This window comes from Carlito syrichta, unplaced genomic scaffold (assembly GCF_000164805.1).
Source record: "Carlito syrichta isolate Samal-C Ts95f unplaced genomic scaffold, Tarsius_syrichta-2.0.1 Scaffold305149, whole genome shotgun sequence".
NCBI lineage: Eukaryota > Metazoa > Chordata > Mammalia > Primates > Tarsiidae > Carlito > Carlito syrichta.
The window spans coordinates 930,721-957,310 of NW_007249245.1; the positions used below are offsets into that span (position 1 = coordinate 930,721).

Consider the following 26,590-nt stretch of genomic DNA (forward strand, 5'->3'; position numbering starts at 1 on the left):
GCTCGCCCCCGGCTCTCCACAGACCCGCGCGCTGGGACAGGGCACATATGGTGTGAGCGCCCAGTGCGCACGCGCGTCGCCCCGCCGCCTCGGCGTGGGGACGCAGGGCGCGGCTCATCGAGAGCGGCGCTTCGGGTAGAGCGTCTTCGGGGGCCCCCGCCGGCCAGGCAGGAGTCCGAGCGCCCCCTGCCCGCCAGCGTCCTCCACGCGCCGACGCCCGCGCGCTTTCCAGGTTCTGGAACCCCGAAGTGGACAATGAAGCTGTCAGTGCACCGCGTCAGCCACGTCCCCACGGGCGAACGCAGGCTTCAGTCCAGGAGCCGACTTCCGGCTTCCTGTATACCTCTGCATTCTTCAGCCGCACGAAGCCTAGTGAAGACCCACAACGTACCCACCGTGAGCCCTCTGGGGTTCGCTAGGGAGAGAAATCCAGGACAAGATTGGGACCTCTCGGTAACGCCCATGGATTATGACGTACGTACAAGTCCCTAAAGAAAATATACAGAGACATACCCATCTGTTCCCTAATATAGTTCTTAATCCTTACGTTCAAACTGAGAGCAGTTCTGAAAACTTCTATGTTTAGGCAGGGGTGATGAAAATGTTCTGTATCTGGAAGTGGGCAGTGATATGAGTTTAAAGATGCAAAAGTTACTTGAGCTGTGTAAGTCATGCATCAACTTTGGGGAAAAGAAAAACGTTCAGTCAACAGTAAGATAATGGAAAGGAAGTTCGAGTGTCACTCCTGAGCAAGATTGCAGCTATCTCATCTCTAATGCAACGTTCTGAATACTGAGGCACTGTGCCTCCAAAAGTCGGACCACGCCAGCCTGCGCACTAAGAAACTACAACTCCCAGCATGCTTTGCTGCCTTTCCAGCCGAGTAGCCTACCCGGGGTGGGCAAGGGATCGGAAACCTCAGGTTCCGGGGCTGCCAGGGTAGAGGCGCACGCACAGAAGCGCCCGCCCCTTCCTCGGGCGTCGAAGGTGATATCGCGTGAGTTCCGCAGCCAATGAGGAGGCGGAAGTGACACCCAGCTTGCAGCCACCGGTAGCTACTGCGAGGCGGAAGCCGGAGTGGACCGCTGTTTTGGAGCCTCTGCTCCCTGACCTCTCAGCATCACTAATAGCTCAGGTGAGGCAGAGGGTGGTGTGAGAGATCCGGCCGCCGCGTCCTAGTGCTGATGGACTCGCTGCCGCTCCGCATCCGGCCGGGGCGGGGGAGGGGCGCGGCCGCGACGCCGGTGTCTGGGCCGCGGCGGAGGCTCCGGCGCATGCGCCCCAGAAGGCGTTGAAGTTGGGGCTTGCGGGTTCTCTGCCCTCATCTGTCCCCGGGGCTCTGGGAGGGGCGGGCCCAGTATTGGAACGGTACCTGAGTTGCAGCTAAGCACAAAGCCCCCTGGTCGTTTTGGCTGGCGCAAGGAAGGTGACCAAGGAAATGATGAGGGAATTCGAGGACATGCGGTGTCCCTTCCCACCCTTCCAGCTGAGGTGTAAAGAGAATCGAAGGCAGTGGTTTAAACAATGAAAAGTTGCCCGGGGCCGCTGCACTGTCTCCTTACCCCTTTCTCGGTGCAGTGACCACCACCTCTGCACCCAGGACTGCTCTGCTTAGCCTCTTCTGTTCCCGGAATTCGATTCTGGGCTCTTTCTATAAAACTCCAGGGAGAAGCATCCGCTGTGCCCCGAGGAAGGACAGGTTCTTCATCTGGCCCCCGCCTCAGGGTCACAGTCTTCCCGACTTTTTTCTTGAGGGGTAGGGAGTGTGGAAATATTTTCCCATATTTGAAACACAGCCCCTGGGGACCAAAGCGAGGTCCAAACTTTACCTGTACGAGGTCCCACTTGTGTGCCTAATCCTGAATTGTACTACACATCTTTAAAATAAAAAATATGCATGAAAGAAATACAACCTCTTTTCCATTTTATAGCATTTATGAAAGCTTACAATTTGGTTTTTTCCAGTTGAATACTTTTGAAATTAACAGTATAGTAATTTCGACAGAAGCCAGGCACCTGTTCATTCAACACTAAATAAATATTTATTGAATACCTGCTGTTCTAAGCACTGAGGATTAAAGAATGAAATCACATATGCTTTTCAACTGCTTTTCTTGTAGAGAAAAAGGAATCAGAGTTGAAGTTCGCAAGAATTTCTCTTCAGTCCAATACGTATAGAGGGTCTGTGTGGGCCAGGATCTGTGTCAGAAGCTGAGTGAATGAGTTTACAGCTTATTCATATTTGTAAGATGCTCGACAGAATTTACAAGTATCATAGTATATTGAGATGAAACAGCCTCCTGCTTTGACAGACAAATTATAAATCATATTTCTGTGGTAATAACTCAGGGATACACATAAAATTGCCTTCTGATTGTTGCTGGTACAAAATATTTTATTCTTTTTTTCTGAGTCGAAGTCGGTTGCCCAGGCTGTAGTGCGGCAGTGGCATTCTCAAGGCTCACTGCAGCCCAGATCTCCTGGACTCAAACAATTCTCCCTCCTCAGCCACCAAAGTGGCTGGGACTACAGGCATGCACCACCATGCCCGGCTAATTCCTTTTTATTTTTTTGTAGCGATGAGGTCTCCGTGTTGCCCAGGCTGGTACTTTTACAATATATGCAGTTATGTGACACGTGAGAACATTTCAGTCTTGTGAGATTATAATACTGTATTTTTACTGTACCTTTTTTATGTTTAGATACACGAATCCTTACCATTCTGTTATAGTTGCCTGTACCATTCAGTACAGTCATATGCCGTACAGGTTTGTAACCTATGATCCTAGGTGTATATAGTAGGCTGTTCCATCTTGGTTTGTACAAGTACACTCTGTGATGTTCACACGATACAAAATTACATAAAGAAACATTTCTCAAAATGTGTCCCCATCATTAAGTCATGTATGAATGCAGTTGAAATCTAATCTGAATGTTTAATCTGAATTAGTTCTGTTTTTAAACTCATATATTACACAGAGGAGTGATGATGCGGAAAGTTTTTAAATATAATCTTTGGAGTGTTAATACTGTTTTACATCAAAGTTAAGAACCAATATCATGTTTTGACACTTACTGGAATTTTTGTTAGATATAGGAAAACAGGAATGAATGTTAATGCTTAAAGAGCACCAGGCACGGTTCTTTACATAAATTTTAATGAGGTGTTCTAGGAGTTAAATGAAACTCATTTGGGCAGTAACCATGAAAAATTTGTGTTTTGCTCAACTCTGTGTTTAAGTTTAATATCTATGTATGTGTGTGTTACCTCAGTTGTCATACCTTACGTTTGCAGTTGTTTCTGCTTTGTTTCCCTTTTCTTTTGGTAAAGAACACTGGCTGTCAGTATATGTCACTAGGTATAACTGCACAACTCGTTTCTCTGTGGTCTGGTGGTGGTCTTTCTTTTTTTTTGAGTTGGAATTTCACTCTGTCGCCCAGACTGGAGTGCAGTAGCACGTTCCCAACCACCGCAGCCTCAACCCGCTGGGCTCCAGCAATCCTTCCGCCTCAGCCTTCTAGGTAGCTGGAATGACAGGCGCGTGCTACCATGCCCGGCTGGTTTTTTTTTTGTTTTTTTTTTTGAGTTGGAGTCTCACTCTGTGGCCCAGACGGGAGTGCAGTGGCTGCTTCCGGCCACTGCAGCCTCGACCTGCTGGGCTCCAGCGATCCTTCCGCCTCAGCCTTCCAAGTAGCCGAAATTACAGGCATGCGCTACCACACCCGGCTGATTTTTTGATTTGTTGTAGAGACGAGGTCTCGCCAAGTTGCTCAGGCGGGTCTCGAACCTGCGGGCTCAGGCAGTCCACTCGCCTTGGCCTCCCAAAGTGCTGGGATTACAGGCTGAGCCACCCAGCCTGGCCTAGTGGTGGTCTTAAAGACTTGTCTTTCCTTTAGTGCAGTAAAACACAAAGTTAGAAGCACCCAAAAATTGCTTTAAGTAGTTTTGAAGTGGTGTGACTAGAACCTATTGAAAATTAAATTTTAAAACATTAAATAAAAATTCTTAAGTGCAATATCATGTGCTTGGATGTTGGCAGAATACTCTGTGGAGTACACATTATATACTGGCTGGAATTTTTGAAAATGGAAGAGAAAAGTTTATTATTTGATTATTTTATTTTGTTTTATTTTGTAAAACCTTCTCCCCAGCACCAAGGCTGAGTTGTACCATTTAGAAGAATGGAAGCTGATGCGTCTGTTGACATGTTTTCAAAAGTCCTGGAGAATCAGTTGCTTCAGACTACAAAACTAGTGGAAGAACATTTGGATTCTGAAATTCAAAAACTGGATAAGATGGATGAAGATGAATTGGAACGCCTCAAAGAAAAGAGACTTGAGGCACTAAGGAAAGCTCAACAGCAGAAACAAGTAACCTCTCTGCCCTGCTTTCTGAAATTGCTATAACAGTATGCTCCTAACAACTTATATATATGTGTGCTGTAGTAGTTACATCTTGTTCCTCATTTTTAGGATTTTTTAAATTTAGAATATGTATCACTGTTAAAAACTTGCCCAGAAAAAAATGTGTTTTAAAGACACATTCAATATTAGCCCAATCTGTATTTTAATCTACAGTCAAGTAAAAGAAAAATCTGCCTGGGATTGTTTTCTGAACTTAGATTTGTTTGGTTGAGGGAGAACTAGGGAGTCATTGGTTTCTATTTTAGGTGGGATTAAAGCCTACTGTAATTTAGCTGTTTTCAAAGCAAATGAGATAGGACACCTGAGATAAAATATAAAATATCCATTTATATTGAATAAATTATTTCAGGCATTTCCAATGTAACATTTAATTATGTGACATATTATTCAAAGAGTGCATGCTGGGTCACAAAGAAAGGTGGCCACAGCTCTATCCTTAATGGTCTCTTAGAGTGTGAGTGTAGAGTAGATTCTGATTGAAATCAGTGGGTTAAATTCTGTTAACTGAACTTGGATTTTAAAAAAAAAATCTCCCCTGGGTTAAGCTACATGAAAATACATTATTACCAACTCTGGTTTGTTTTCACTTGTCTGAGACTAAAACGTAAACTTTAACTTTTCTGAAGCAACAAGGAGTTTTGTTTGTGCCGCTGTGGCATCTCTTTTATATGTTTTTATTCTCACTGCTTAGAAGAGTTACTACAAAAAGGAAAACATCTTTTATGAGTGAGTTCAAATTTTATATTTTGAGCTTTCTAAAAATAGAGTATATTATATGGCTTTTACCTTTACCCTATTTTAGAAAATAGGTTGCTCTTCTTAATATAAGGCTAGTAATTAGTAAGCAGAGGACAGGTTATTAGAATTTAAGGACTTAAGATAACATGCATTTAGGTTCTGCCAGAAATTCATATTTCATGATTATAGTTATAAATACACTACTAATTGCAAATGAGCAACTAAAATAATTCATAACTAGGATATTTTTATAGAAAGACTATGAATCCACCTGAGTTCCTATGAGGAACATACATTAAATAATGTTTTAAAGGAAGTTTTTGGCAGTTCAAAGCAATAGTCTGAATATTTATAATTAAAAACCAAGTGAGTCAGGTAGGCTGGCTTTAGGCCCTTTCCTTTTATTAATTTATGAATCAATTTAAAGTGAATTTGTCCTGGCATGGTGGTTCACACCTATAATCCTAACACTTTGGGAGGCAGAGGCGGAAGGATCACTTGAGTTCAAAACCAGCCTGGGCAACATAGCGAGACCCAATCTCTACAAAAAATTAGCTGGGTGTGGTAGCATGTACCTGTAGTCCCAGCTGCCCAGGAAACTGACGCAAGAGGTTTGCCTGAGACCAAGAGTTGGAGGCTGCAGTGAGCCATGATTGTGCCACTACATTCCAGCCTGGCAACAGAGTAAAATCCTGCCTCAGAAAAATTGAAGTAAATTGGATTTGTCATAGAGTAACTCAGAGGGTCTTATTTTAGAACTTGTTTTGCATTTTAATGGGCTTTTCAATAAAATATTTTCTGTGGAGGTAGGCAAGAAAAACCTTAGTGGTTTGTGTAGATAATTCTTTTTTGAAAGAGGAGTATAGATTATACAGTAATTTTTATTTTCAGATCCATGTGGGTATTGGGAAAAATCAGTGTATGCAGTGACATTTACTCAGCACTTAATAGACCTGTGTTAATCTGCATTCCTCATTCAGCCAAGCAGCCTCCTACTGTTAGAGTAGCTGGAGCTATAGTACTTAGGGAGGGAGCAAAGGGACAAGGTAAGAAGAAGGAAGAGCCCAGGAGAGGCTTGGGGGCGGCACTGAGTGAGAGCCAGGTGCTCCCAACTGCCATGCCTCAAGCCCATCCTGCTTGATTCCAATCAGCAGATACCTGTCTGAATGAAGTTGTGCTGAGAGTACATGGGTATGCTGAGTGTCTTGGAAGAGGTGTGGGTATTGGTGGAGGTTCAGGGTTGACACACCTTCCCTCAAAGAAACCTGGACAGGTTCAGGTCTTCTACCTCTTGGCTGAACATATGAGAATAAATAATGAAAAGAAATAGCAGCTTTAAAAAAAAAAATAGATTGTGTTAAGGGTTCGTATCATTGGTGAGTCAAGAAAGCAGTTATGAACTGTCATGTGTCATTGAGAAGTTGTACTTGAGAGTTTAAACTATATATAGAAATTTCACATAAGAAAATGTCAGGTCCTCCTGTGAGTGTCAGCTCGATGTAAGCTGATGTGTACTGGATACCTAAACTGTTAATACCATCTGGGCCATGTTAACTGAAGACCAGAGGAGGAAGGGTGATGGCATCCTGGCCCTCTGATTGGACCACTTCTGGAGAACTGTATTCAGACCTCTGCCACATTTTTCAAAGACATGGGTGATTAGAGTGTATTCAGGTGACATCTGGGAAGTACGAAGTCTAGAAATCTTTTCATATGAGAAGCAGTTAAAAGGAACTAGAATTGTTTAGGGTGGAGAGGGGAATATGTGATATTTGAAGGACTGGCATGTGAAAGAGATTAAAACTGTTATCTCTAATCTTAGTCTAAGCTGGGATCCACAGCCAAAGTTATGGATACACTGCAGTTCAGTGTGAGAGGACCTTTCTAAAAACTAGATAGTACTGTTACAGCTGCTTTTTAAGCGCCTGCCAGACCCTGTCTTAGGCATTTTCGTGTAGCTGTCTCATTTTCATTTTCACAACAACCCAATTAGATAGTTACTTTACCGACTTCACTTTACAGATGAGGAAGTTGAGGCTCAGAAAGGTTATTAGAATTTGTAGCTGAGTAAGTGGTAGAACATGTATTCAAACCTTTGCCTTCTGCCTGCAAACCCCGTGCTCCTTTTTATTAAAACCTGCTGCCTAAAAAAGAAAATGAAGCCGGGCTCGGTGGCTCAGCCTGTAATCCCGCGCCTTTGGGAGGCTGAGGTGAGTGGATTGCCTGAGCCCACGGGTTCCTGACCCGCCTGGGCAGCGAGACCTCATCTCTACGATAAATCAAAAAATCAGCCGGGCGTGGTATTGCATGCCTGTAATTCCAGCTACTCGGAAGGCTGAGGCGGAAGGATCGCCGGAGCCCAGCAGGTCGAGGCTGCGGTGGCCGGGAGCGGCCATTGCACTCCAGTCTGGGTGACAGAGACTCCAACTCAAAAAAAAAAAAAAGAAAGAAAATGAGCTGCCAGTTAAGGTGATAAGCTTAACTGACACAGGAAAGGTTCCAGAGCTGAAAGGTCTGTCAGGCTTTGTTGGTAAGGGGTTCCTGTATTATTTGGGAAGCTGGATTAGGTTTGGGATCTTCATTGAGTGGACACCATGTGAATAGACTACATTTGCTTCTGAGGACACTGCCCATTGGTGGCTAGTGTTGAAGAGGTACATCCCTCTCTTAGGTAGTCATTAAAAGTTCTCGACCTCCAGAGTTACAATAACCTCCATCTCTCCCCAAGACTGATTGGCTTTATCTCATGAGCATTTCTTTTTTTTTTTTTTTGAGTTGTGGTCTCACTCTGTCATTCAGAGAGTGCGGTGGCACGATACAGTTCATTACAACCTCGACTTCCTGGGCTCAGGCAATTCTTCTGCCTCAACCTCCTGAGTAGGTGGGACTCCAGAAGTGCACCACCACGCCTGGCTAATTTTTTTACTTTTTGTCGAGATGAGATCTTACTGTGTTGCCTAGGCTGGTCTCAAGCTCCTTGGCTCAAGCAGTCCTCCTGCCTCAGCCTCCCAAAGTGCTGGGATTATAGGTATGAGCTTCGTTGCCCAGCCTGATAAGCATTATTTTTAAAAGCCTGTAGTAACTTGGATCATGTGCTTCTGGTTTTGGTAGTTGAAGAGTGCATGGATAGAGATAAGAGCTAAAAGGATATTTATATTCTAAATTTCTCAAGTTTAGACTTTTATTTTTGAAGTTCTGAGAAAACAAATGTTTTCAGTTACCAAGACAGTTAATTATCTTAAGCCTGAGACATTCACTGCCCATAACAAGTTTTGCATTGACACTAGAAATGGGAATGTAGACTGCTAAAAGGAATTAATTTTCTCTACAAGCTAAAATTGACTTCATTACAAAATACCATGGTGATTTGGGCACTTAAAATGTCAAGCAGTACTAAAAGAGATATTTCACATGTGTAATATTTTGCTTCTCTCCAAATTAGGAATGGCTTTCTAAAGGACATGGGGAATACAGAGAAATCCCTAGTGAAAGAGACTTTTTTCAAGAAGTCAAAGAGAGTAAAAAAGTGGTTTGCCATTTCTACAGAGACTCCACATTCAGGTAATTTTATTTCCATCCTACTTAAAAATAAATAAATAAATAAATAATGAGATGTTTAGATACACATATACTGGTTTATCAGAGAAAGTAATAAAACCAAAAGAAAAAAACATTCTAAGTGATTTTATTATACTATGTTTTTTAACATTCTGGTATGTTAAAGTTAAGGAATTATTATATTATTTATTTATTTTTAAGTTTCAAAACAAAGTTTATTAGAGAAAGAGAGGAAAGAAAAGGAGATGCCAGAACTGGCATGGGCAAGAGAAACCACCAGGAATTGTTCTTTTCAAGATTAATTTAAAGGCCAGGCATGGTGGTTCATGCCTATTATCCAAGTTCAAGACCAGCCTAGGCAACATAATGAGGCCTCATCTCTACAAAAAATTTTAAAAATTAGCTGAATGTGCTTGAGTGTACCTGTAGTCACAGCTACTTAGGAGACTGAGATGGAAGGATTATCTAAGCCCAGGAAGTCAACGCTGCAGTGAGCTGTGATCACGCCACTGCACTCCAGCCTGAGCGACAGAGTGACTCCCATTCCCACTCAAAAAAAAAAAAGATTAACTTAAAGACCAGTGACTTGCAAAAGTAAAATGAATATTGTTTAAGATCAATAATATCCTCATATATATGGGATTTGTATTTTCTGATTTATATTTTCATTAGCTAACTCTAAAAACATCTTAGAAACGTGCACTTAAAATTCTTAGCAGTGAAACAACAATTATTTCTGCTCTTTTTCCCCTGCTATTATGATATAGGCATGATACTAGGAACAGGGGGTTAACAGCCTTTCAAAGTGAGTGTTCTTTCAGTCACTCCTTAGCTAGCACCTCTGATAGGGAATCAATGACTTGGGCAGGTCCCAGAAACGTAGTTGGGACTGCGTCTTGGCTGAAAGGAAAAGTGATTTTTCTTAGACAACCCCCCCACTCTACCCCACCCAGAATGATAAACATCAAAGTTATAGGAAACGTATGTTAGACCCAAACCTAATTCAGGAAAAACTATACTAACATTTCTCTAAGAAGAAAGATCCTTTATAAAATGAAAATGCCCAAAATAGGTTATACCTTAAATCAGAGCTATTAGCCTTCCATCCCCCACAAAAAAAAAATTTAATGTATTTTTTTCCTGTCACCCAGGCTGGAGTGCAGTGACACGCTCACAGCCACCGCAGCATCGACCTGCTAGGCTCCCGCTATCCTTTGCCTCAGCCTTCCAAGTAGCCAAAACTACAGGGGCACACTACCACACCTGGCTAATTTTTGATTTATTGTAGAGATGAGGTCTTGCCAAGTTGCCCGGGCTGATGTAGAACCCACAGGTTCAGGTAGTCCACTCGCCTCCGCCTCCCAGAGTGCCAGGATTAGAGGCCTCCCTTAGAGAAACACTGTGGCACTGTAATATAGAGTCTCTGTCACTGCTCTCGGTCCTTCCCTCCCCTCTCATTTCTGTAGCCTGCCTGCCCCTTGTGTTAGCCTCACAACCCAACAGCTTCATCACGAGTTAACACCTTTCAGAAACTGATTGCCTAGGATTCAATTTTGAGATGGTGAAATCCCCTGTAAGGAACAAGGGGAGAAGGAATTGGCAAGATAGAAGAGGGTCAAGGAAACTTCTGCCCTGTGACACATGATTCCTCAAGTTGCCAAACTCTGACATATGTGATGAGGTGATATAGTGGTATATCAATATGTGGGATATCATTTGTTCACTTGTTTCATTTTGTCCCATTGTGCTCCAGGTTCATAGACCTAAAGCAGTAATGCCTGACACATGGTAGGTGGTCAGTAATTATATTTGTTGGATGTGTAAACAGTGCAGCACCAGGAACACTTGCCTTCAAATAGAACTGAAAAATCAAATTCCCATCATTCAGTTGATGTTTATATATCTAGCAAAGTTCCTTGCACATGGTAGTCTAGATACTTTTGTGTATATTCACAATAATCTTTAGAGGCAGGTATTCTAACTCCTGTGTTCCATGTGAGAAAACAAGGCTTGTAGAAATTAAGTCACCTACCTGATATTACTCAGCTGCTAATGACAAAAGAGACAACCCACATATTAAGCCTGCTACTATTTAACTGTACCAAGACTGTTGCTTTTGGATTTTTAAAAACAGATTAATTGACAAGTGGTACAATCATAGGCTTACTTAAAATAGTCTCCTTGCTGCAGTGTGGAGTTGATGTATGAACAAATTTTCAGAAACACATTTCTCATGTAAAGGTTCATCTATCATTTGTTTTGAACTTCACTTTAAAGCCATTTATTAATTTGTTCTCTCGACATTTTTCACTGCAATCTCATGACCAAACTACGTGGGTGATACATGGAAAGATATGTCCAGGGGAAAATGATAAACATCAAAGTTATAGGAAACGTATGTCGGATCCAAACCTAATTCAGGAAAAACTACATTAAGTACATAAAAACTTACTAGTAAAAATAATCGTGAAGCATTTTGTGTTAGTCATCTAAACAGTTCTGAAACTGTATTGGTCATAAGAATTACCTGTTTCCTAACTCCTGCCAGAGAATATTGATTCATCTGCATATTTTAAAAGTTGATTGTAATGAACACCTGGGGTTTAGAACCACTGATCTAAAAGATTGCTACAGCATTCAGTTTCAGAAACACTATAGGATCGACCAGTTTAAAATAGATTTTAATTCAAAGAAAATGTTACTTCCATTTTCCTAGTAGATGATGGCTTAATAAAAGTTACTAATAGTAGTTTTTTTTTCCTATAATACAGCATGGCATTCAATATTTTTCATTACTTTAGAAACATAATGGCCATAGTTACTTAAATATTATTAGTAACCCTTAAACTTAATGTGCTTTCAGTGACAGAGTTGTACACTTAGGAGTAGAGTCTGTTCTGTGACACTATTCAGTCTTTCTTTGTGACTTCCAAATATGGCACCATGTCTGCATATATAATTCTTTTTTTAAATTTTTTTATTTTAAAGATGGGTACAATTCAGGGTTCGGTATACAAATGATCATTGCATGGGTATAAAATTCTTAAAAGTCTTTTCTGAGCTCTTCAAGTTCAGATTTGTTCCTCTTCAAGCTTCTTGTGTGAAATACATGACAGCCACTTTATGACTTAAGTCTTAAAGCATATGTTTAATATTTTGAAAAATAATATTATTGAGGCATATCTGACTTATTATGCTAGATTGTTTTTCTACCTCTTATAATAAGCAGCTAACCTCTGATCTGGAAATGAGGTCATCTGACACAAGCATAGTTTGGCTGCCAGATTATGAAACGTAAACAGTAAAACTGTAAAATTAGATGTACGTTAATGATACTTACATTAAGAAAGAAGTCTGTGATTTTAGCTTTTCATTTTCGATGTGTTGTAACTTGCAGGTGTAAAATACTCGACAGACATCTGGTGATCTTGTCCAAGAAACACCTTGAAACCAAATTTTTGAAGCTGAATGTGGAAAAAGCACCTTTCCTTTGTGAGAGACTGCATATCAAAGTTATCCCCACACTAGCACTGGTAAAAGATGGGAAAACACAAGATTATGTTGTTGGATTCACTGACCTAGGAAATACAGATGACTTTACCACAGAAACTTTGGAGTGGAGGCTCGGTTGTTCTGATATTCTTAATTACAGGTAACTTTTAGCAAAATAATAGATTTATTTTAATGTGTATCTAGTTGATACTTTTAGAGGGGATTTTTATATTATGTGAAGGCCTTTTGTCTGAGATGTAGACAGTTCTAAAAGGAAAAGCATATTTCTTTTCTTTTTTTTTTTTGAGTTGGAGTCTCACTCTATCACCCAGACTGGAGTGCAGTGGCTGGGAGCGGCCACTGCAGCCTCGACCTGCTGGGTTCCGGCAATCCTTCCACCTTAGCCTTCCAAGTAGCTGGAATTACAGGCGCGCACTACCACACCTGGCTCATTTTTTTGATTTCTCGAACCCGTGGGCTCAGGCAATCCACTCACCTCAACCTCCCAAAGCGTGGGATTACAGGCTGAGCCACCGAGCCCGGCAGGAAAAGCATATTTCTTAAAGTGTATATTATTAGCATGATTTTACCACAAAATCAGATTTAGAAATAGAGCTGAGTCCTGGAGTACTCTTGACTATAAAAGTTTTCAACTTAACAGATGCTATTGAAACTAATTCTGTATTAATCTGGAAACTTAAAACTGCATTCCGGAGTGAACTGTTCCCCAGTTTAAGCCAGATTATTCAAATTGCTGCTACTGATTCTCTTTAATGAGTAAAAATTAGAAAAATATACTACTATAAAGAGGGTTATATTTTAAGACATTAAAATTTTAATGTAGATATTCCTGTTTCACTTGTAGAATCTGATAAATACAAAAAGGTCTCTATACTTAGCTTATGTTGCTTAATATGAAAAAGTTTTAGTTTGAATACAATCTAAAATTGAACTTCCATTTGTCATTCATCTTTTTGTCCACTTTTTTAGACAAATAGCTTATCTAATTCCACAAAACAGAGCCATCTTGTCTTTTTTGCTTGTTCTTGATTTGCAAAAATAGATAAAATTGTGCAATTATCATTCCAGAGCCACAATGCCTTTCAGTCAGTTAGTAAATTCTTTCCTTTTTTCCTCTACCCTACTTCCCCACCCCTCTTTTCTCTGACTCTCCTAGACATGACTAAATCATTTCTATGTTGTAGAAATTGGCTTCATTTTTTAATGTTAACTTAAAAATACTAATTTTTTTTTTTTTTTTTAGTTGTGGTCTCACTCTGTCATCTAGAGGCTGGAGTGTAGTGGCATGATCACAGCTCACTACAGCCTTGAATTCCTGGGCTCAAGTGGTCCTCCTGCCTCAGCCTCCCAAGTAGCTAGGACTACAGGCACATGCCACTGCACCCAACTAATTTTTTAAATTTTTGTAGAGATGAGATCTCACTATATTGCCTAAGCTGATCTTAAATCCCTGAGCTCAAGCAATCCTCTCGCCTCAGCCTCCCAAAGTGCTGGAATTATAGACATGGGTCACTATGCCCAGCCAGCTAAAATATTAATATTTACTAAATAAAATTTTATATTTCAGAATGATTTCAAACTTTAAACAAGTTGCAGACTAGCACAAAGAATTCTCATTTACCCTTTGTCCATATTTCCTAATTAAACATATCTATCATTCGCTTTCCATATACTGTAACTTTTTTTTCCAGAGCCATTTGAGTAGAATTTGTAAGTATGGTGTACCTTTACTCCTAAATGCTTCCATATGTATTTCCTAAGAACAAGGACATTTTCTTTGATAGCCACAGTACAATTATTCAAACAGGAATTATTGTGTAATGTACAGCTCTTGTTAAATTTTACCATTGTCCCAATAATGTCCTCCATACCAGAAGATTTTGTCACATTTAGTTATGTCTTTATTTTCCATTAACATACAACAGTTTGTTACTCTTTATTTTTCAAGACTTTGACATGTTTGAAGAGTACAAGCTAGTTATTTTGTATGACATCTCCTCGTTTGGGTCTGTCAAATGTTTCCTCAAGATTAGATTCAGATTATACATTTTGACAGGCATATTATGGAAGTGGCATTGTATCAGGAGGCACGTGATGGTTTGTCTCATTTCTGGTGATAACTGAGCACAAGGTTAACAAGTTCTCTATCAGGCCAAATGGTGATTTAATGAAGAACTTTTCCATTTCCCACATGTATTTACTTTTTCATTTGGTTATATTAGTATGGGCTTTGAATTCCTTTATTCAGTCAGTTGCATGCTGTTACTGCTATCATTTACCTTGAAGCTCAGATTGCCGTATGAAAGCCCCTTCCACACACTGGCCTCTGTTCTTTTGACATGGCACTGTAATTCCTTGAGCCCTTTATTTTTGACACAAACAAGATGTTTTAGCGGGGCTCACATTGTACCTTTCCTGGAATCAACTGTTTCTCCAAAGAGTCATGTTTCCTTTCAATAGCAATAACTCGATGTTTCAAAACCAGTATCTGAATGGTAGGAACACTTACCAGGTTATTTTGGAACAAGAAATTGTCACATTTCATTTATTTTTAGAGCATCATTGAAAAGAGTTTCATATCAATTTCAGGTTAGTAATAATGAATTCCATGAGTTTTACTGATGTCTGTAGAGACCTAAACACTGAGAAATGTTAAATGTTCAACAGGATCTAATCAGTTATGACAGGCTATTAAAAATAAAGCAGCATTGGCTGTGTCATCATCATCATAAAAAAAAAAATCAGCTGGGTGTGGTGGCTCACACCTGTAATCCCAGCACTTTGGGAGGCTGAGGCAAGAGGATTGTCTGAACCCAGGATTTGAGACTAGCCTGGGCAATGTGGCAAGACATCGTCTCTACAATAAACCAAAAAAAAAATTAGCTGGGTATGGTGATGTGTGCCTGTAGTCCCAGCTACTTGAAAGGCTGAAACAGAAGGATCACCTAAACCCATCAAGTTGAGGCTGTGGTAGCCATAATAATTCCACTGCACTCCAGCCTGGGTGCCAGAGTGAAACTCCGACTAAAAAAAATGCAAAAAATAAAAAGAATATTTAATGCAGGTTCAGCATTTCCAGAACCAATAAACCAATATGTTTTTCCTTCTGTACTTTCCATCAGAAATTCTATTGAGACCAGGCTCATGCCTGTAATCCCAACACTTTGCATGACTGAGGTGGGAGGATTGCTTGAGGCCTGGAGTTTGAGATCAGTGTAGGCAACAGCAAGATCTTGTGTCTACAGAAAATAAAATAATTAGCCAGGCATGGTAACATGTACCTGTAGACCCATTACTTGGGAGGCTGAGGAGGGAGGATTGCTTAAGCCAATAAGTTGGAGTCTGCAGTGAGCCATGATCATGCCACTGCACTCTAGCCTGGAAGAAAGAGTGAGATCCCAACTCAGAAAAAAAAAAAAAGCTATTGGCACAGCCTCTAAAATGTTAAATCAGTAATGAATGATAAAATGGAAGATTAAATCTAAAACATTTAGTATTCCAAAATAAGATTTAAAGCTATGAACCATCATTATGAGTATTATACCTCTTCCCTGGCACTAGCATTTTAAAGCAATCTTACTCTTGTGTTATAGGGAGGAAGCAAAGATAGATTTGTGTGTAGGTTAGTATACTGGTACTAAATCATAAATATTAAAATGTTTTATTTTCTTTTTTTCTTAAGTGGAAATTTAATGGAGCCACCATTTCAGAACCAAAAGAAATTTGGAACAAACTTCACAAAACTGGAAAAGAAAACTATCCGAGGAAAGAAATATGATTCAGACTCTGATGATGATTAGAGCTCAATTATAGCTCTTTATAAATCGTCTTTTTATTTCTGCTTCGGATTTAAATGTGTTTTCTAAATTCTGTTGATTTCAATACATTGGTCTCTGTTACTCATTCTGGAGTTTTATTCAGTTGCATCACAATGAAAGACATCTTTGCTGTTTTTTGTGTGCCATTATGTTTAAGTTGAGGAAAACTCAGTTCTTAGATTATCTGGGAAGAATCTGGATTCTCTATTTTGAGATGGATTTTATCACAATATGATTCTTGCAACTTTATACCATTTACAATTGTGTTTTTAATCTACAGAGTTAGAAATAGAAATTCACAAGTATTCTAGGACTAATTCTTAATCAGCATTATCTATACAACAAGCCAAGTAACATTTACTGATGTGGCACACTGCACTTATAAGTGAATTATAAACACTATTCACTTCTGGAATATATTTAAATAACTATTAAAGAACTACTTAATGTATTCTGGATGCTGCATGTTGATGTTGAATCAACTGATGGCAGCAGAAAGCAATTTCAGGTTGTGAAATGAACATATTACCTTACTTAAAGGACCCTGATTGCTTGTATTTTAAGACATTAATTAAAAAGAAGTCAGGAAATGCTTTTGGAATGGCATCATAAGGAACTCCACTGACTCTCCTCAATAAAGCAATCATACTAGTAGAAATTATTATTTTTTTAAAAATCTCTGGAAATTGTCATAAGAGCATACATCAAATAGAAATACTTATTCATGGAAATTCACTAAATCTTGGTAAGAATAGTGAGTCTCTGTGACATCTGAGCCCTGATCCTCTAGTTCCCAATCTTGGGCTACAGTTTCTCCCTGGATGTATAAACTATTGGCATGTCTCATTTTCTCAAGCTTCATGTTGCAGAAGTTTTTTTCCAAGCAAGAGTAGCCAAGAGGTCTGGAACTCCTTATTCCACCCACTTCCCACTGGTAGCAAGGAAACTCTAGCCCAGGAATAGCAGACTAAAAATACCAGGCCTCAATTGCTCCTACCCCAGTTTACTCCTAGGGTCAAGGAGAGGCAAGTGGAGAAGACCAGGGCCTATCACTCACTGCCTCCTTCTAGACCATGGATATCAATCACTCTAGAAAAACAGGCTACTATCGCCATCCCTATCTCTGGAGCAGCAGCACAGGTTCTGTCCAGTGGAAATAGCAGGCCATAAAATCAACTCCACAGCACTCCCTAAAGGGACGGACGGACTTCAGAGCATAATGGGTGTAAGGGTGCTGCCAAATACTATGGATGTGGGGAGGGGGTGATTAAGAGCAGACTGACAACAAGCAAAATGGAAGACCCACAAGTTCAACAGGAATGAGAGGCAGCTGATAAGAGTCCTAGGATTAGAACAAGCTTCAAAGATACTATACAGGGACTTGAACTTAATTGGATTTAATTTCATTGAGCTTATGCCCCAGAGCATTGTCAAAAACAGTAGAGCAGTTAGCTAGCAAATTAGTGGGTGCTAATAGCTGGGTATGATAACAGAAGCGGACCAACAAGAACCTTTCCTAGTAGATGAGGAAAAGAGCCCTATCAAAATCACTATCTTTGGAGCCAGAGGGAGGGATCAGGGTGACTAAATGTGCCCATATTACTTTCTGAGGAGGAACATCTGTAGACTTAAGCAGTCCAGTCAAGTAACTAAACAAGCAGGAGGGCCGGGAGGGGATGAATATGCAGAGTTGCTATGTTATCTCAAATATCCAGTCATCCAAAAATTGCAAGACATGCAAAGGAAAAGGAAACTGACCATACACTCGGAAAAGCAATGAAAAGAAACTGAGAGGACCAATAGTTTGGAAACAGACAAAAACTTCAAAGTGCTATTACAAACATATTCTAAAAAAACTAAAGGAAGGTTTGCTGACATTATTTCATTAAAGGAATTACTTTAAAAGAGCAAAATTCAATTCAGCCTGGGTAACATAGTGAGACCCTGGCTCTACAGAAAAATTGTAAACATGGTCAGGTGGTAGTGATGCACACCTATATTCCTAGCTACTTAGGAAGCCTTGGTGGGAGGGTCACTTGAGACCAGGAGTTTGAAGCTGCAGTGAGCTATGATTGTGCCACTGTGCTCCAACCTGGCTGATGGAGTAAGACCCTGTCTCAAAAAAAAAAAAATAGCCAAATGGAAATTCTGGATTTCAAAAGAACAAACAATCATTGAAAAAAATTATTAGAGGAACTCAACAATAGATTTGAACTCACAGTAGAAAGAATCAGCAAAAGTCAAGATTAATCAACATAGATAATGAAATGCCAAGAACAGGAGGGAAAAAATGAAATAACTAAGCAGCCTCAGATAAATATGGAACATCAACATATATGTAATAGTGCCAGAAGGGAAAAAAGAAAAAAATTATTAGAAGAAATAATGCCTGAAAACCCCATATTTAATGAAAACGTTAATCCAAGATGACCAAGTTGTAAGATAATAGATTCATACCCAGATACAATAAAAATGATAGACAAGATCTTTAAAGCAGTGAGAGGAAAAAGACCACTCATTGTGTATAAGAGAGCCCCATTTGCTGAGCAGGAAGATTCATGCCTGTCATCCTAACACTTTGGGAGGCTGAGGCAGGATGATCACTTGAGCTACAGTGCACTATGATCACACCACTGCACTCCATCCTGGGCAAGATTGAAACCCATCTCTAAAAGAAATTTAAAATACACGTGGAAGGCTAAAGGTGAAATGACATATAAATACAACCTTGCCAATAGTAACATTAAATGCAAATGGATTACACAATCATAAGGCAAATATTGTCAAACTGGGTTTATAAAAACAAGATCCAAGCTGGGCTCAGTGGCTCAGCCTGTAATCCTGCGCTTTGGGAGGCTGAGGTGAGTGGATTGCCTGAGCCCACGGGTTCGAGACCCGCCGAGGCAACTTGGCGAGACCTCATCTCTACAATAAATCAAGAAAAATTAGCCAGGCATGGTAGTGTGCGCCTGTAGTTCCAGCTACTTGGAAGGCTGAGGCGGAAGGATCACCGGAGCCCAGCAGGTCGAGGCTGTGGTGGCCACTGCACTCCAGCCTGGGTGACAGAGTGAGACTCCAACTCAAAAATAAATAAATAAATAAATACCTGACAATTCTGTATTTTGCTGTCAGAATTCTGTAGTAAAAATGGACAAAAACTTAAAGGAGAAATAAGTCATTCAGCAATAATAGTTGGAGATATTGCCCCAACTTTGAGAAATGGTAGAAAAATGAGGCAGAAAATGAACAAAGAAACAGAACACTTGAATAACACTGTACACCTAACATTTATAGAACATTCCATTCAACAACAGCAGAATTCACTTTCTTTTCAAGAGCGCATGGAGCATCCTAAGATCATATGCTAGACCATAAAACAAACCTCAATAAATTCAAAATTATTGAAATCATACAAGGTATGTTCTCTGAACACAACAGAATGAAATTACATAATGAATAACAAGGAAACCTAGGAAACTCACAAATATGTAGAAATTAATACACCCCTAAATAATCAATGGATCAAAGAAAAAAAGGGACATTTGAAAATACTTTGAGACATATGAAGATACAAAAATGCAATATATCAAAACTTAAGGACTGCAACTAATGCTTACAAGGAAATATATACCAGACCAACTACTGAAACTGACTGAAAAAAAAATAGAAAATTTTATCAAAGCTACAGCAAGTAAGCCAGGCTCGGTGGCTCAGCCTGTAATCCCACGCCTTGGGAGGCTGAGGTGAGTGGCTTGCCTGAGCCCACGGGTTCGAGACCCACCTGGGAAACTTGGTGAGACCTCATCTCTACAATAAGTCGAAAAATTAGCCGGGCGTGGTAGCGCACCCCTGTAATTCCCGCTACTTGGAAGGCTGAGGCAGAAGGATCCCCGGAGCCCAGCAGGTCGAGGCTGCGGTGGCCAGGAGTGGCCACTGCACTCCAGTCTGGGCGACAGAGTGAGACTCTAACTCAAAAAAACAAAAAAAAAAAGCTACAGCTAGTAAAGAGATTGAATTCGTAATTTAAAACTTCCCCCGAAAAAGAAAAAGTCCAGAACTAGATAGCTACACTGGTGAATTTGACAAAGAATTAACACCAATCTTTACAGCGCTTCCAAGAATTAGAACAGGAGGAAACATTTTCTGACTCACTCTTTGAGGCCTGTACTACAAAACCAGACTGCAGCATCAGTCTGATACTAAAACCAGACTGCAGCATCACCAGAAAATTACAGACCAATAGCATTTATGGATATAGGCACAAAGTTCCTCTACAAAATACTAGTAAACAAAATCATATTAAGCAGCATAAAAGCTGAATGATACACCATGACCAAATAGGACTTATTCCCAGAATACATAGTTGGTTCAATACATGAAAGTCAATGTAATACAACATATTAATACAATTTTTAAAGACATGGTTTTATCAATAAAGAAAAAGCATATTAAAAGTCAAAACTCGAGGTGAGCAAGGAGCTGGCGGACATCTTGGGATCCGGAAGGTGGCCGGGCCAGCCAAGCAGGAGGCTGTGGACATCAGGTCTCTTCTCAGAACAATTATTCATCTATAATCACACGTCTACCAAGATGACATCGGGAGGAATGCAGTGGACACCTTTCAGGTCAATGTTATCCATGCCCGGCAGCTGATGGGTAGCCCTGTCACCAACATTGCTTGCACCAGCTTCTTCCATATTAAGAGGTCCAACATCTGACTGGCAGCGGTCACCAAGCAGAATGTCAGTGCTGCCATGGTCTTTGAACTCCTCTATAAGATGTGTGACGTAATGGCTGCCTCCTCTGAAAAAATCAGCAAGGACACCAAAAACAATTTTGTGCTCATATATGAGCTGCTGCTGGGTGAGATCCTGGACTTTGGTTACCCACAAAACTCCGAGAGAGGTGCGCTGAAAACCTTCATCGCCCAGCAGGTATCAAGAGTCAGCATCAAACAACAGAAGAGCAATTCCAGATCACCAGCCAGGTGACTGGGCAGATGGGTTGGCACCGGGAGGGCGTCACGTATCTTCCTGGATGTGCTGGAGAGTGTGAACCTGCTCGTATCCCCACAGGGGGAGGTGCTGAGTGCCCATGTGTCAGGCTGGGTGGTGATGAAGAGCTACCTGAGTGGCATGCCCAAATGCAAGTTTGGAATGAATGAGAAGATTGTCATTGAAAAGCAGGACAAAAGGCACAGCTGATGAAACAAGCAAGAGTAGGAAGCCATCAATTGCCATTGATGACTGCACCTTCCACCAGTGTGTGCAACTCAGCAAGTTTGACTCTGAATGCAGCATCAGCTTCATCCCACCAGATGGAGAGTTTGAGCTCATGAGGTATCTACCACCAAGGACATCATCCTTCCTTTCCGAGTAATCCCACTCGTGCAGGAGGTGGGACGCACAACACTGGAGGTCAAGGTGGTCATCAAGTCCAACTTCAAGCCCTCACTCCTGGCTCTGAAGATTGAGGCGAGGATCCCAAACCTACCAAACACAAGTGGCATGCGAGTGATCTGCATGAAGGGGAAGGCCAAGTACAAGGCTAGCGGGAAGGCCATTGTGTGGAAGATCAAGCGCATGGCAGGCATGAAGGAATCACAGATCAGTGCAGAGATTGAGCTTCTGCCCGCCAACGACAAGAAGAAATGGGCTCGACCCCCCATTTCCATTAACTTTGAGGTGCCGTTCTCGCCCTCTGGCCTCAAGGTGCGCTACTTGAAGGTGTTTGAACTGAAGCTGGACTACAGCGACCACAAGGTCATCAAATGAGTGCGCCACATGGGCCACAGCGGCATTTACCAAACCCGCGGCCAGCTGCCTGGTGACAGCTAGCCCACCTCCCCACCCGCCCTCTTCCACAGGTCCGAGGTTGCGTCTGCCCCCACTGGCTACCACACATCAGTCTCTCCTTCTCTTTCCTGCTTTGCTGCCTTCCCTTTGCATCAATCCCTGAGTCTAGGTCTGGACCAACCACATTGCAAGCAGGACCGGTGGAGTCGTCCCGGGGCTCCCCAGGCAGGGTAGTTTTGGGCACCTGCTCTTCCATCGATCCATCTGCCCTGGCCTGATGCCAGGCTCTGAGTTCTGTGACCAAAACCAGGTGGGCCCCCTTTTCTTCCCACCTGTGTGGCCACACCTCAGGAGTGGGAGGGTTGGCTGCCCCCCACTTTGGAGGTCCCCCAGTGGCCAGTAACAGATCCCAACTCTCAATCCCTACTCTGCTTTGGGAGAGTGTGAGCTTCATTTTATACACGTGTGACTTTGTCCAGTTATAAGTCCAATAAACTCTGTAGAGTGTAAAATTAATTAACTAATTAATTAATCATAAAAGAGTTCCTAGTTTGTTGAGTGTAAAATTAATTAATTATAATTTTAAAATAAGTCAAAACTCTTTTATGATTAAAAAAATCCTCAACAAACTAGGAATAAAGGGTAAATTCCTGAGCTTATCTAAGAAAAACCCACAGCTAACATTAAACAGAACTCTTTTCATCCTAACATCAGGATAAGACAAGGATATCTTCTTTCACCACTTCTATTCAACACTGCACTGCTGTCTGGGGTCAGGGAAACACTTCTTATCAACAAGGGTGCCTGAACGAAATGTATTTGTATACCTAACCCTTAACTCTACCCCACAATATCATAATAAAAAATATTGGTTATAAAAAAAAATAGTTACCAAAAAAACAAACAAACAACAACACTGCACTGGAGATTTCAGCCAGAACAATTAGACAACCAAAAGAAATAAAAGGCATCCAGATTAGAAAGGAAGAAGTAAAAGTACCAGTATTTACAGATAACATAACGGTGTATGTTAAAAGTCCTAAGGGGAGAGGAAACGAGTACAACACATAAACAAGCTCAGCAAGGTTGCAAGATATAAGATCAATATACAAAAATTAATTTTTTATTTCTATATACTAGTGTAGTAGGACCCAAAAATAAAATAGAGAAAACAAGTCCATTTGTAGTAAACTCAAAAAGGATAAAATGCATAGTAATAAATTTGAAATGCGTAGGAATAAATTTAATATAATTTAATAAATTATATTTAATGCACAGAATATAACAGTGGCTCATGCCTGTAATCCCAGTACTTTGGGAGGCCAAGGTGGGAGGATCATTTGAGCCCAGGAGTTTGGGACCAGCCTAGGCAACATAGTGAGATCTTGTCTCTATGAAAAATAAAAACAAGCCAGACATGGTGGCACATGTCTGCAGTCCCAGCTATTCTGGAGGCTGAGGAGGGAGGATTGCTTGAACCCACAAGTCTGAGGCTATGGTGAGCTGTGATTGTACTACTACACTCCAGTCTGACAACAGAGTGAGACCCTGACTCAAAAAAAAAAAATTCATACAATAAATTTCAAAAATGAATTGTAGATCTTATGCTGTGAAAACTATAAAACCTTGGTGAAATAAATTAAGAAAATCTAAAGGGATGCAAAGTTATCAGATATTTATGGGTCAGAGGATATAAGATTAAATCTTAAGATTGCAATACCAGGCCGGGCTCGGTGACTCAGCCTGTAATCCCAGCACTTTGGGAGGCCGAGGCCAGTGGATTGCCAGAGACTCACACGGGCAACTTGAGACCCACACAGGCAACTTGGTGAGACCTCATCTCTACAATAAATCAAAAATTAGCCAGGTGTGGTAGCACACACCTGTAGTTCCAGCTACTTGGAAGGCTGAGGTGGAAGGATCGCTGGAGCCTAGCAGCTCGAGGCTGCAGTGGCTGGGAGCGTGCCACCGCACTTCAGTCTGGGTGACAGAGTGAGACTCCAACTCAAAAAAAAAAAAGATTGTAATGTCCACCAGGCTCGATGGCTCAGTCCTGTAATCCAATCATTTTGGAAGCTGGAGGCAAGAGGATTGCTTGAGCCCAGAGGCTTAAGACCAGCCCGGGCAACTTGGTGAGACTCGTCTCTACAATAAATTTTTAAAAATTAGCCAGGCGTGGTGGCACACACCTGTAGTTCCAGCTACTTGTAAGGCTGAGGTGAAAGAATCACCAGAGCCCCAGCAGGTTGATGCTGGGGTGGCTGTGAGTATGCCACTGCACTCCAGCCTGGGTGACGAACTGAGACTGATTCAAAATAAATAAATAAGTATATATGTATTCAACACTGGAACACTCAGATTTATGAAATGATTGCTAAGTAAACTAAGAGAGGACGTAGACACCTGCCCTGCTAAAAGCTCTTGACAGATCATCAAGGCAAAAACTAACAAAGAGGTTCAGAACCTTGCTTTGACACTCCACCAACTGAACCTTATAGACATCTACAGAACACTTCACCCTACAACCACAAAGTATACATTCTACTCATAAACACATGGAACATACTCCAAAATAGATCACATTCTTGGGCTTAAATCAAGCATGAATAAACCTTAAATGGTTGAAATAATACCAAGTAATTTATCAGAACACAGTAGAATAAAAATATCACCACCAACAGGAATGCCCCCAAAACACACAAATACATGAAAATTAAACAGCATGCTTCTGAATGACTTGTGGCTCAACATAGAAATCAAGACAGAAATAAAAAGATTCCTGGAAATGAAATGAAAACAAAGACACAACATATCAAAACTTCTGGGTTACCATGAAGATAATACTGAGAGGGAAATTTATAACACCACATGCATATATCAAGAAAATAGAGGGTTCTCAATGTCACATCTAAAGGAACTGGAAAGGCAGGAACAATTAAATCCTAAATTCAGTAGAAATATCCAGATTACTAAGGTAAAGTTACAATTGCAGGAAATAGAAGCCAAAAATATTATAGAAAGGATCAACAAGACAAAAAGCTGGTTATTTGAAAGGATAAGATTGGCACACCCCCAAACAGATTAACTTAAAAAAGAAAGTCCAAATAAGCACAACTAGAAACAAAAAAGGCAAACAGACCCTGAAGAAATTCAAAAGATTATCAGGTATTACTAATCTAGAAAATCTAGAGGAAATAGAGGAATTCCTGGTATCACATAAACTTCCAAGCTTGAAACAGGAAGAAATTGAAACCCTAAACAGACCATTGATAATCCAAGAAATTGACTCAGTTGTTAGAAACTTCCCACCAAAAAAAAAAACAAACCTTGGACCAGATGGTTTTTCAGTTGAATTCTACAAGACATACAAGGAAGATCTGATACCAATCCTATTGTAAGTATGCCAGGCAATTGAGAAGGAAGGAATTCTCCCTAGCTCATTCTATGAAACTAATATCATCCTGATACCCCAAATTGGCAAAGACCCAACAAGGAAAGAGAATTATAGGCCAATTTATCTGATGAACACAGATGCAAAGATTCTCAACAAGATTCTAGCAAATTGGTTGGGAGTAACTCAGGCCTGTAATCCCAACACTTTGGGAGGTGGAGGCAAGAGGATTGCCTGAATCTAGGAGTCCAAGACCAGCCTGGGCAACTTGGTGAGATCTTGTCTGTACAATTAGTCAAGAAATTAACTGGGCATGATGGTGCACACCTGTAGTTAGTTCCAGCTGCTTGGAAGACTGAGGTGGAAGGATAACCTGAGCCCAGAAAGTCGAGGCTGTGGTGGTTGTGAGCATGCCACTGCACTCCAGCCTGAGTGACAGTGATCTAACTAAAAAAAAAAAAAAATTCTAGCAAATCATATCCAGCAACACATTGCAAGGATCATTCATCATGATAGTATTCATTCCTGGGATGCAGGGCTTTTTCAACAGACATAAGTCTATGAACATAATTCAGCACATTAATAGGTTAAAATCAAGAACCACATGATTATTTCATTAGACTCAGAAAAAGCATTCAACAAAATTCAGCATTCCTTCTTGATAAAAAACCCTCAAATACTTGGTTATCAAAGGAATATCCCTCAAAATAATAAGAGCCATCTATGGCAAATCTTCAGCCAATATCATACTTAATGGGCAGAAGCTGGAAGCATTCCCCCTAAGAACTGGAACAAGACAAGTTTGCTTACTCTCACCCCTTCTATTCAGCATAGTACTGAAAGTCTTAGAGCAATCAGGCAGGAGAAGGAAATCACGGACATTCAAACAGGAAAAGAGGAAGTTAAGTTATTCCTCTTTGCAGATGATATGATTCTATACTTAGAAAACCCTAGAGAGTCTGCCAAAAGCCTTCTCAAACTAATAAACAACTTTGGTAAAGTCTTGGGATACAAAATCAGTGCAAAAAAGAGAGTTGTATTTCTATACACCAACAACAAGCAGGCTGAGAACCAAATAAAAAGCACAATTCCATTCACAATAGTCACAAAAAAAGAGGCCAGGCTCAGTGGCTCTGCCTGTTCCCAGCAATTTGGGAGGCCGAGTGGAGTGGATTGCCTGAGTCCATGGGTTTGAGATCAACCTGGGCAACTTGGAGAGACCTCGTCTCTACAATAACTAGAAAATTAGCTGGGCATGGTAGTGTGCGTCTGTAGTTCCGGCTGCTTGGAAGGCTGAGGTGGAAGGATCACCAGAGCCCAGTAGGTTGATGCTGGGGTGGCAGTGAGCATGC

General features: G+C 40.8%; 1 protein-coding gene and 1 pseudogene across 2 annotated transcripts; both read left to right on the plus strand.

Moving 5' to 3' along the window:
- Positions 1 to 808: 808 nt before the first annotated feature.
- TXNDC9 (thioredoxin domain containing 9) lies at positions 809 to 16,691 on the plus strand. Its single transcript, XM_008061215.2, has 5 exons — positions 809 to 1,135; positions 4,153 to 4,371; positions 8,606 to 8,724; positions 12,119 to 12,373; positions 15,917 to 16,691. The coding sequence occupies exons 2-5, from the start codon at positions 4,183 to 4,185 to the stop codon at positions 16,032 to 16,034; spliced, it is 681 nt and encodes a 226-aa protein (XP_008059406.1). The 5' UTR covers positions 809 to 1,135; positions 4,153 to 4,182; the 3' UTR covers positions 16,035 to 16,691.
- Positions 16,692 to 20,629: 3,938 nt separating this feature from the next.
- On the plus strand, positions 20,630 to 21,889 carry LOC103263546 (annotated as a pseudogene). The gene has a single exon (XR_002482147.1). The product of XR_002482147.1 is annotated as an AP-2 complex subunit mu pseudogene (transcript).
- The last annotated feature ends 4,701 nt before the right edge of the window (positions 21,890 to 26,590 follow it).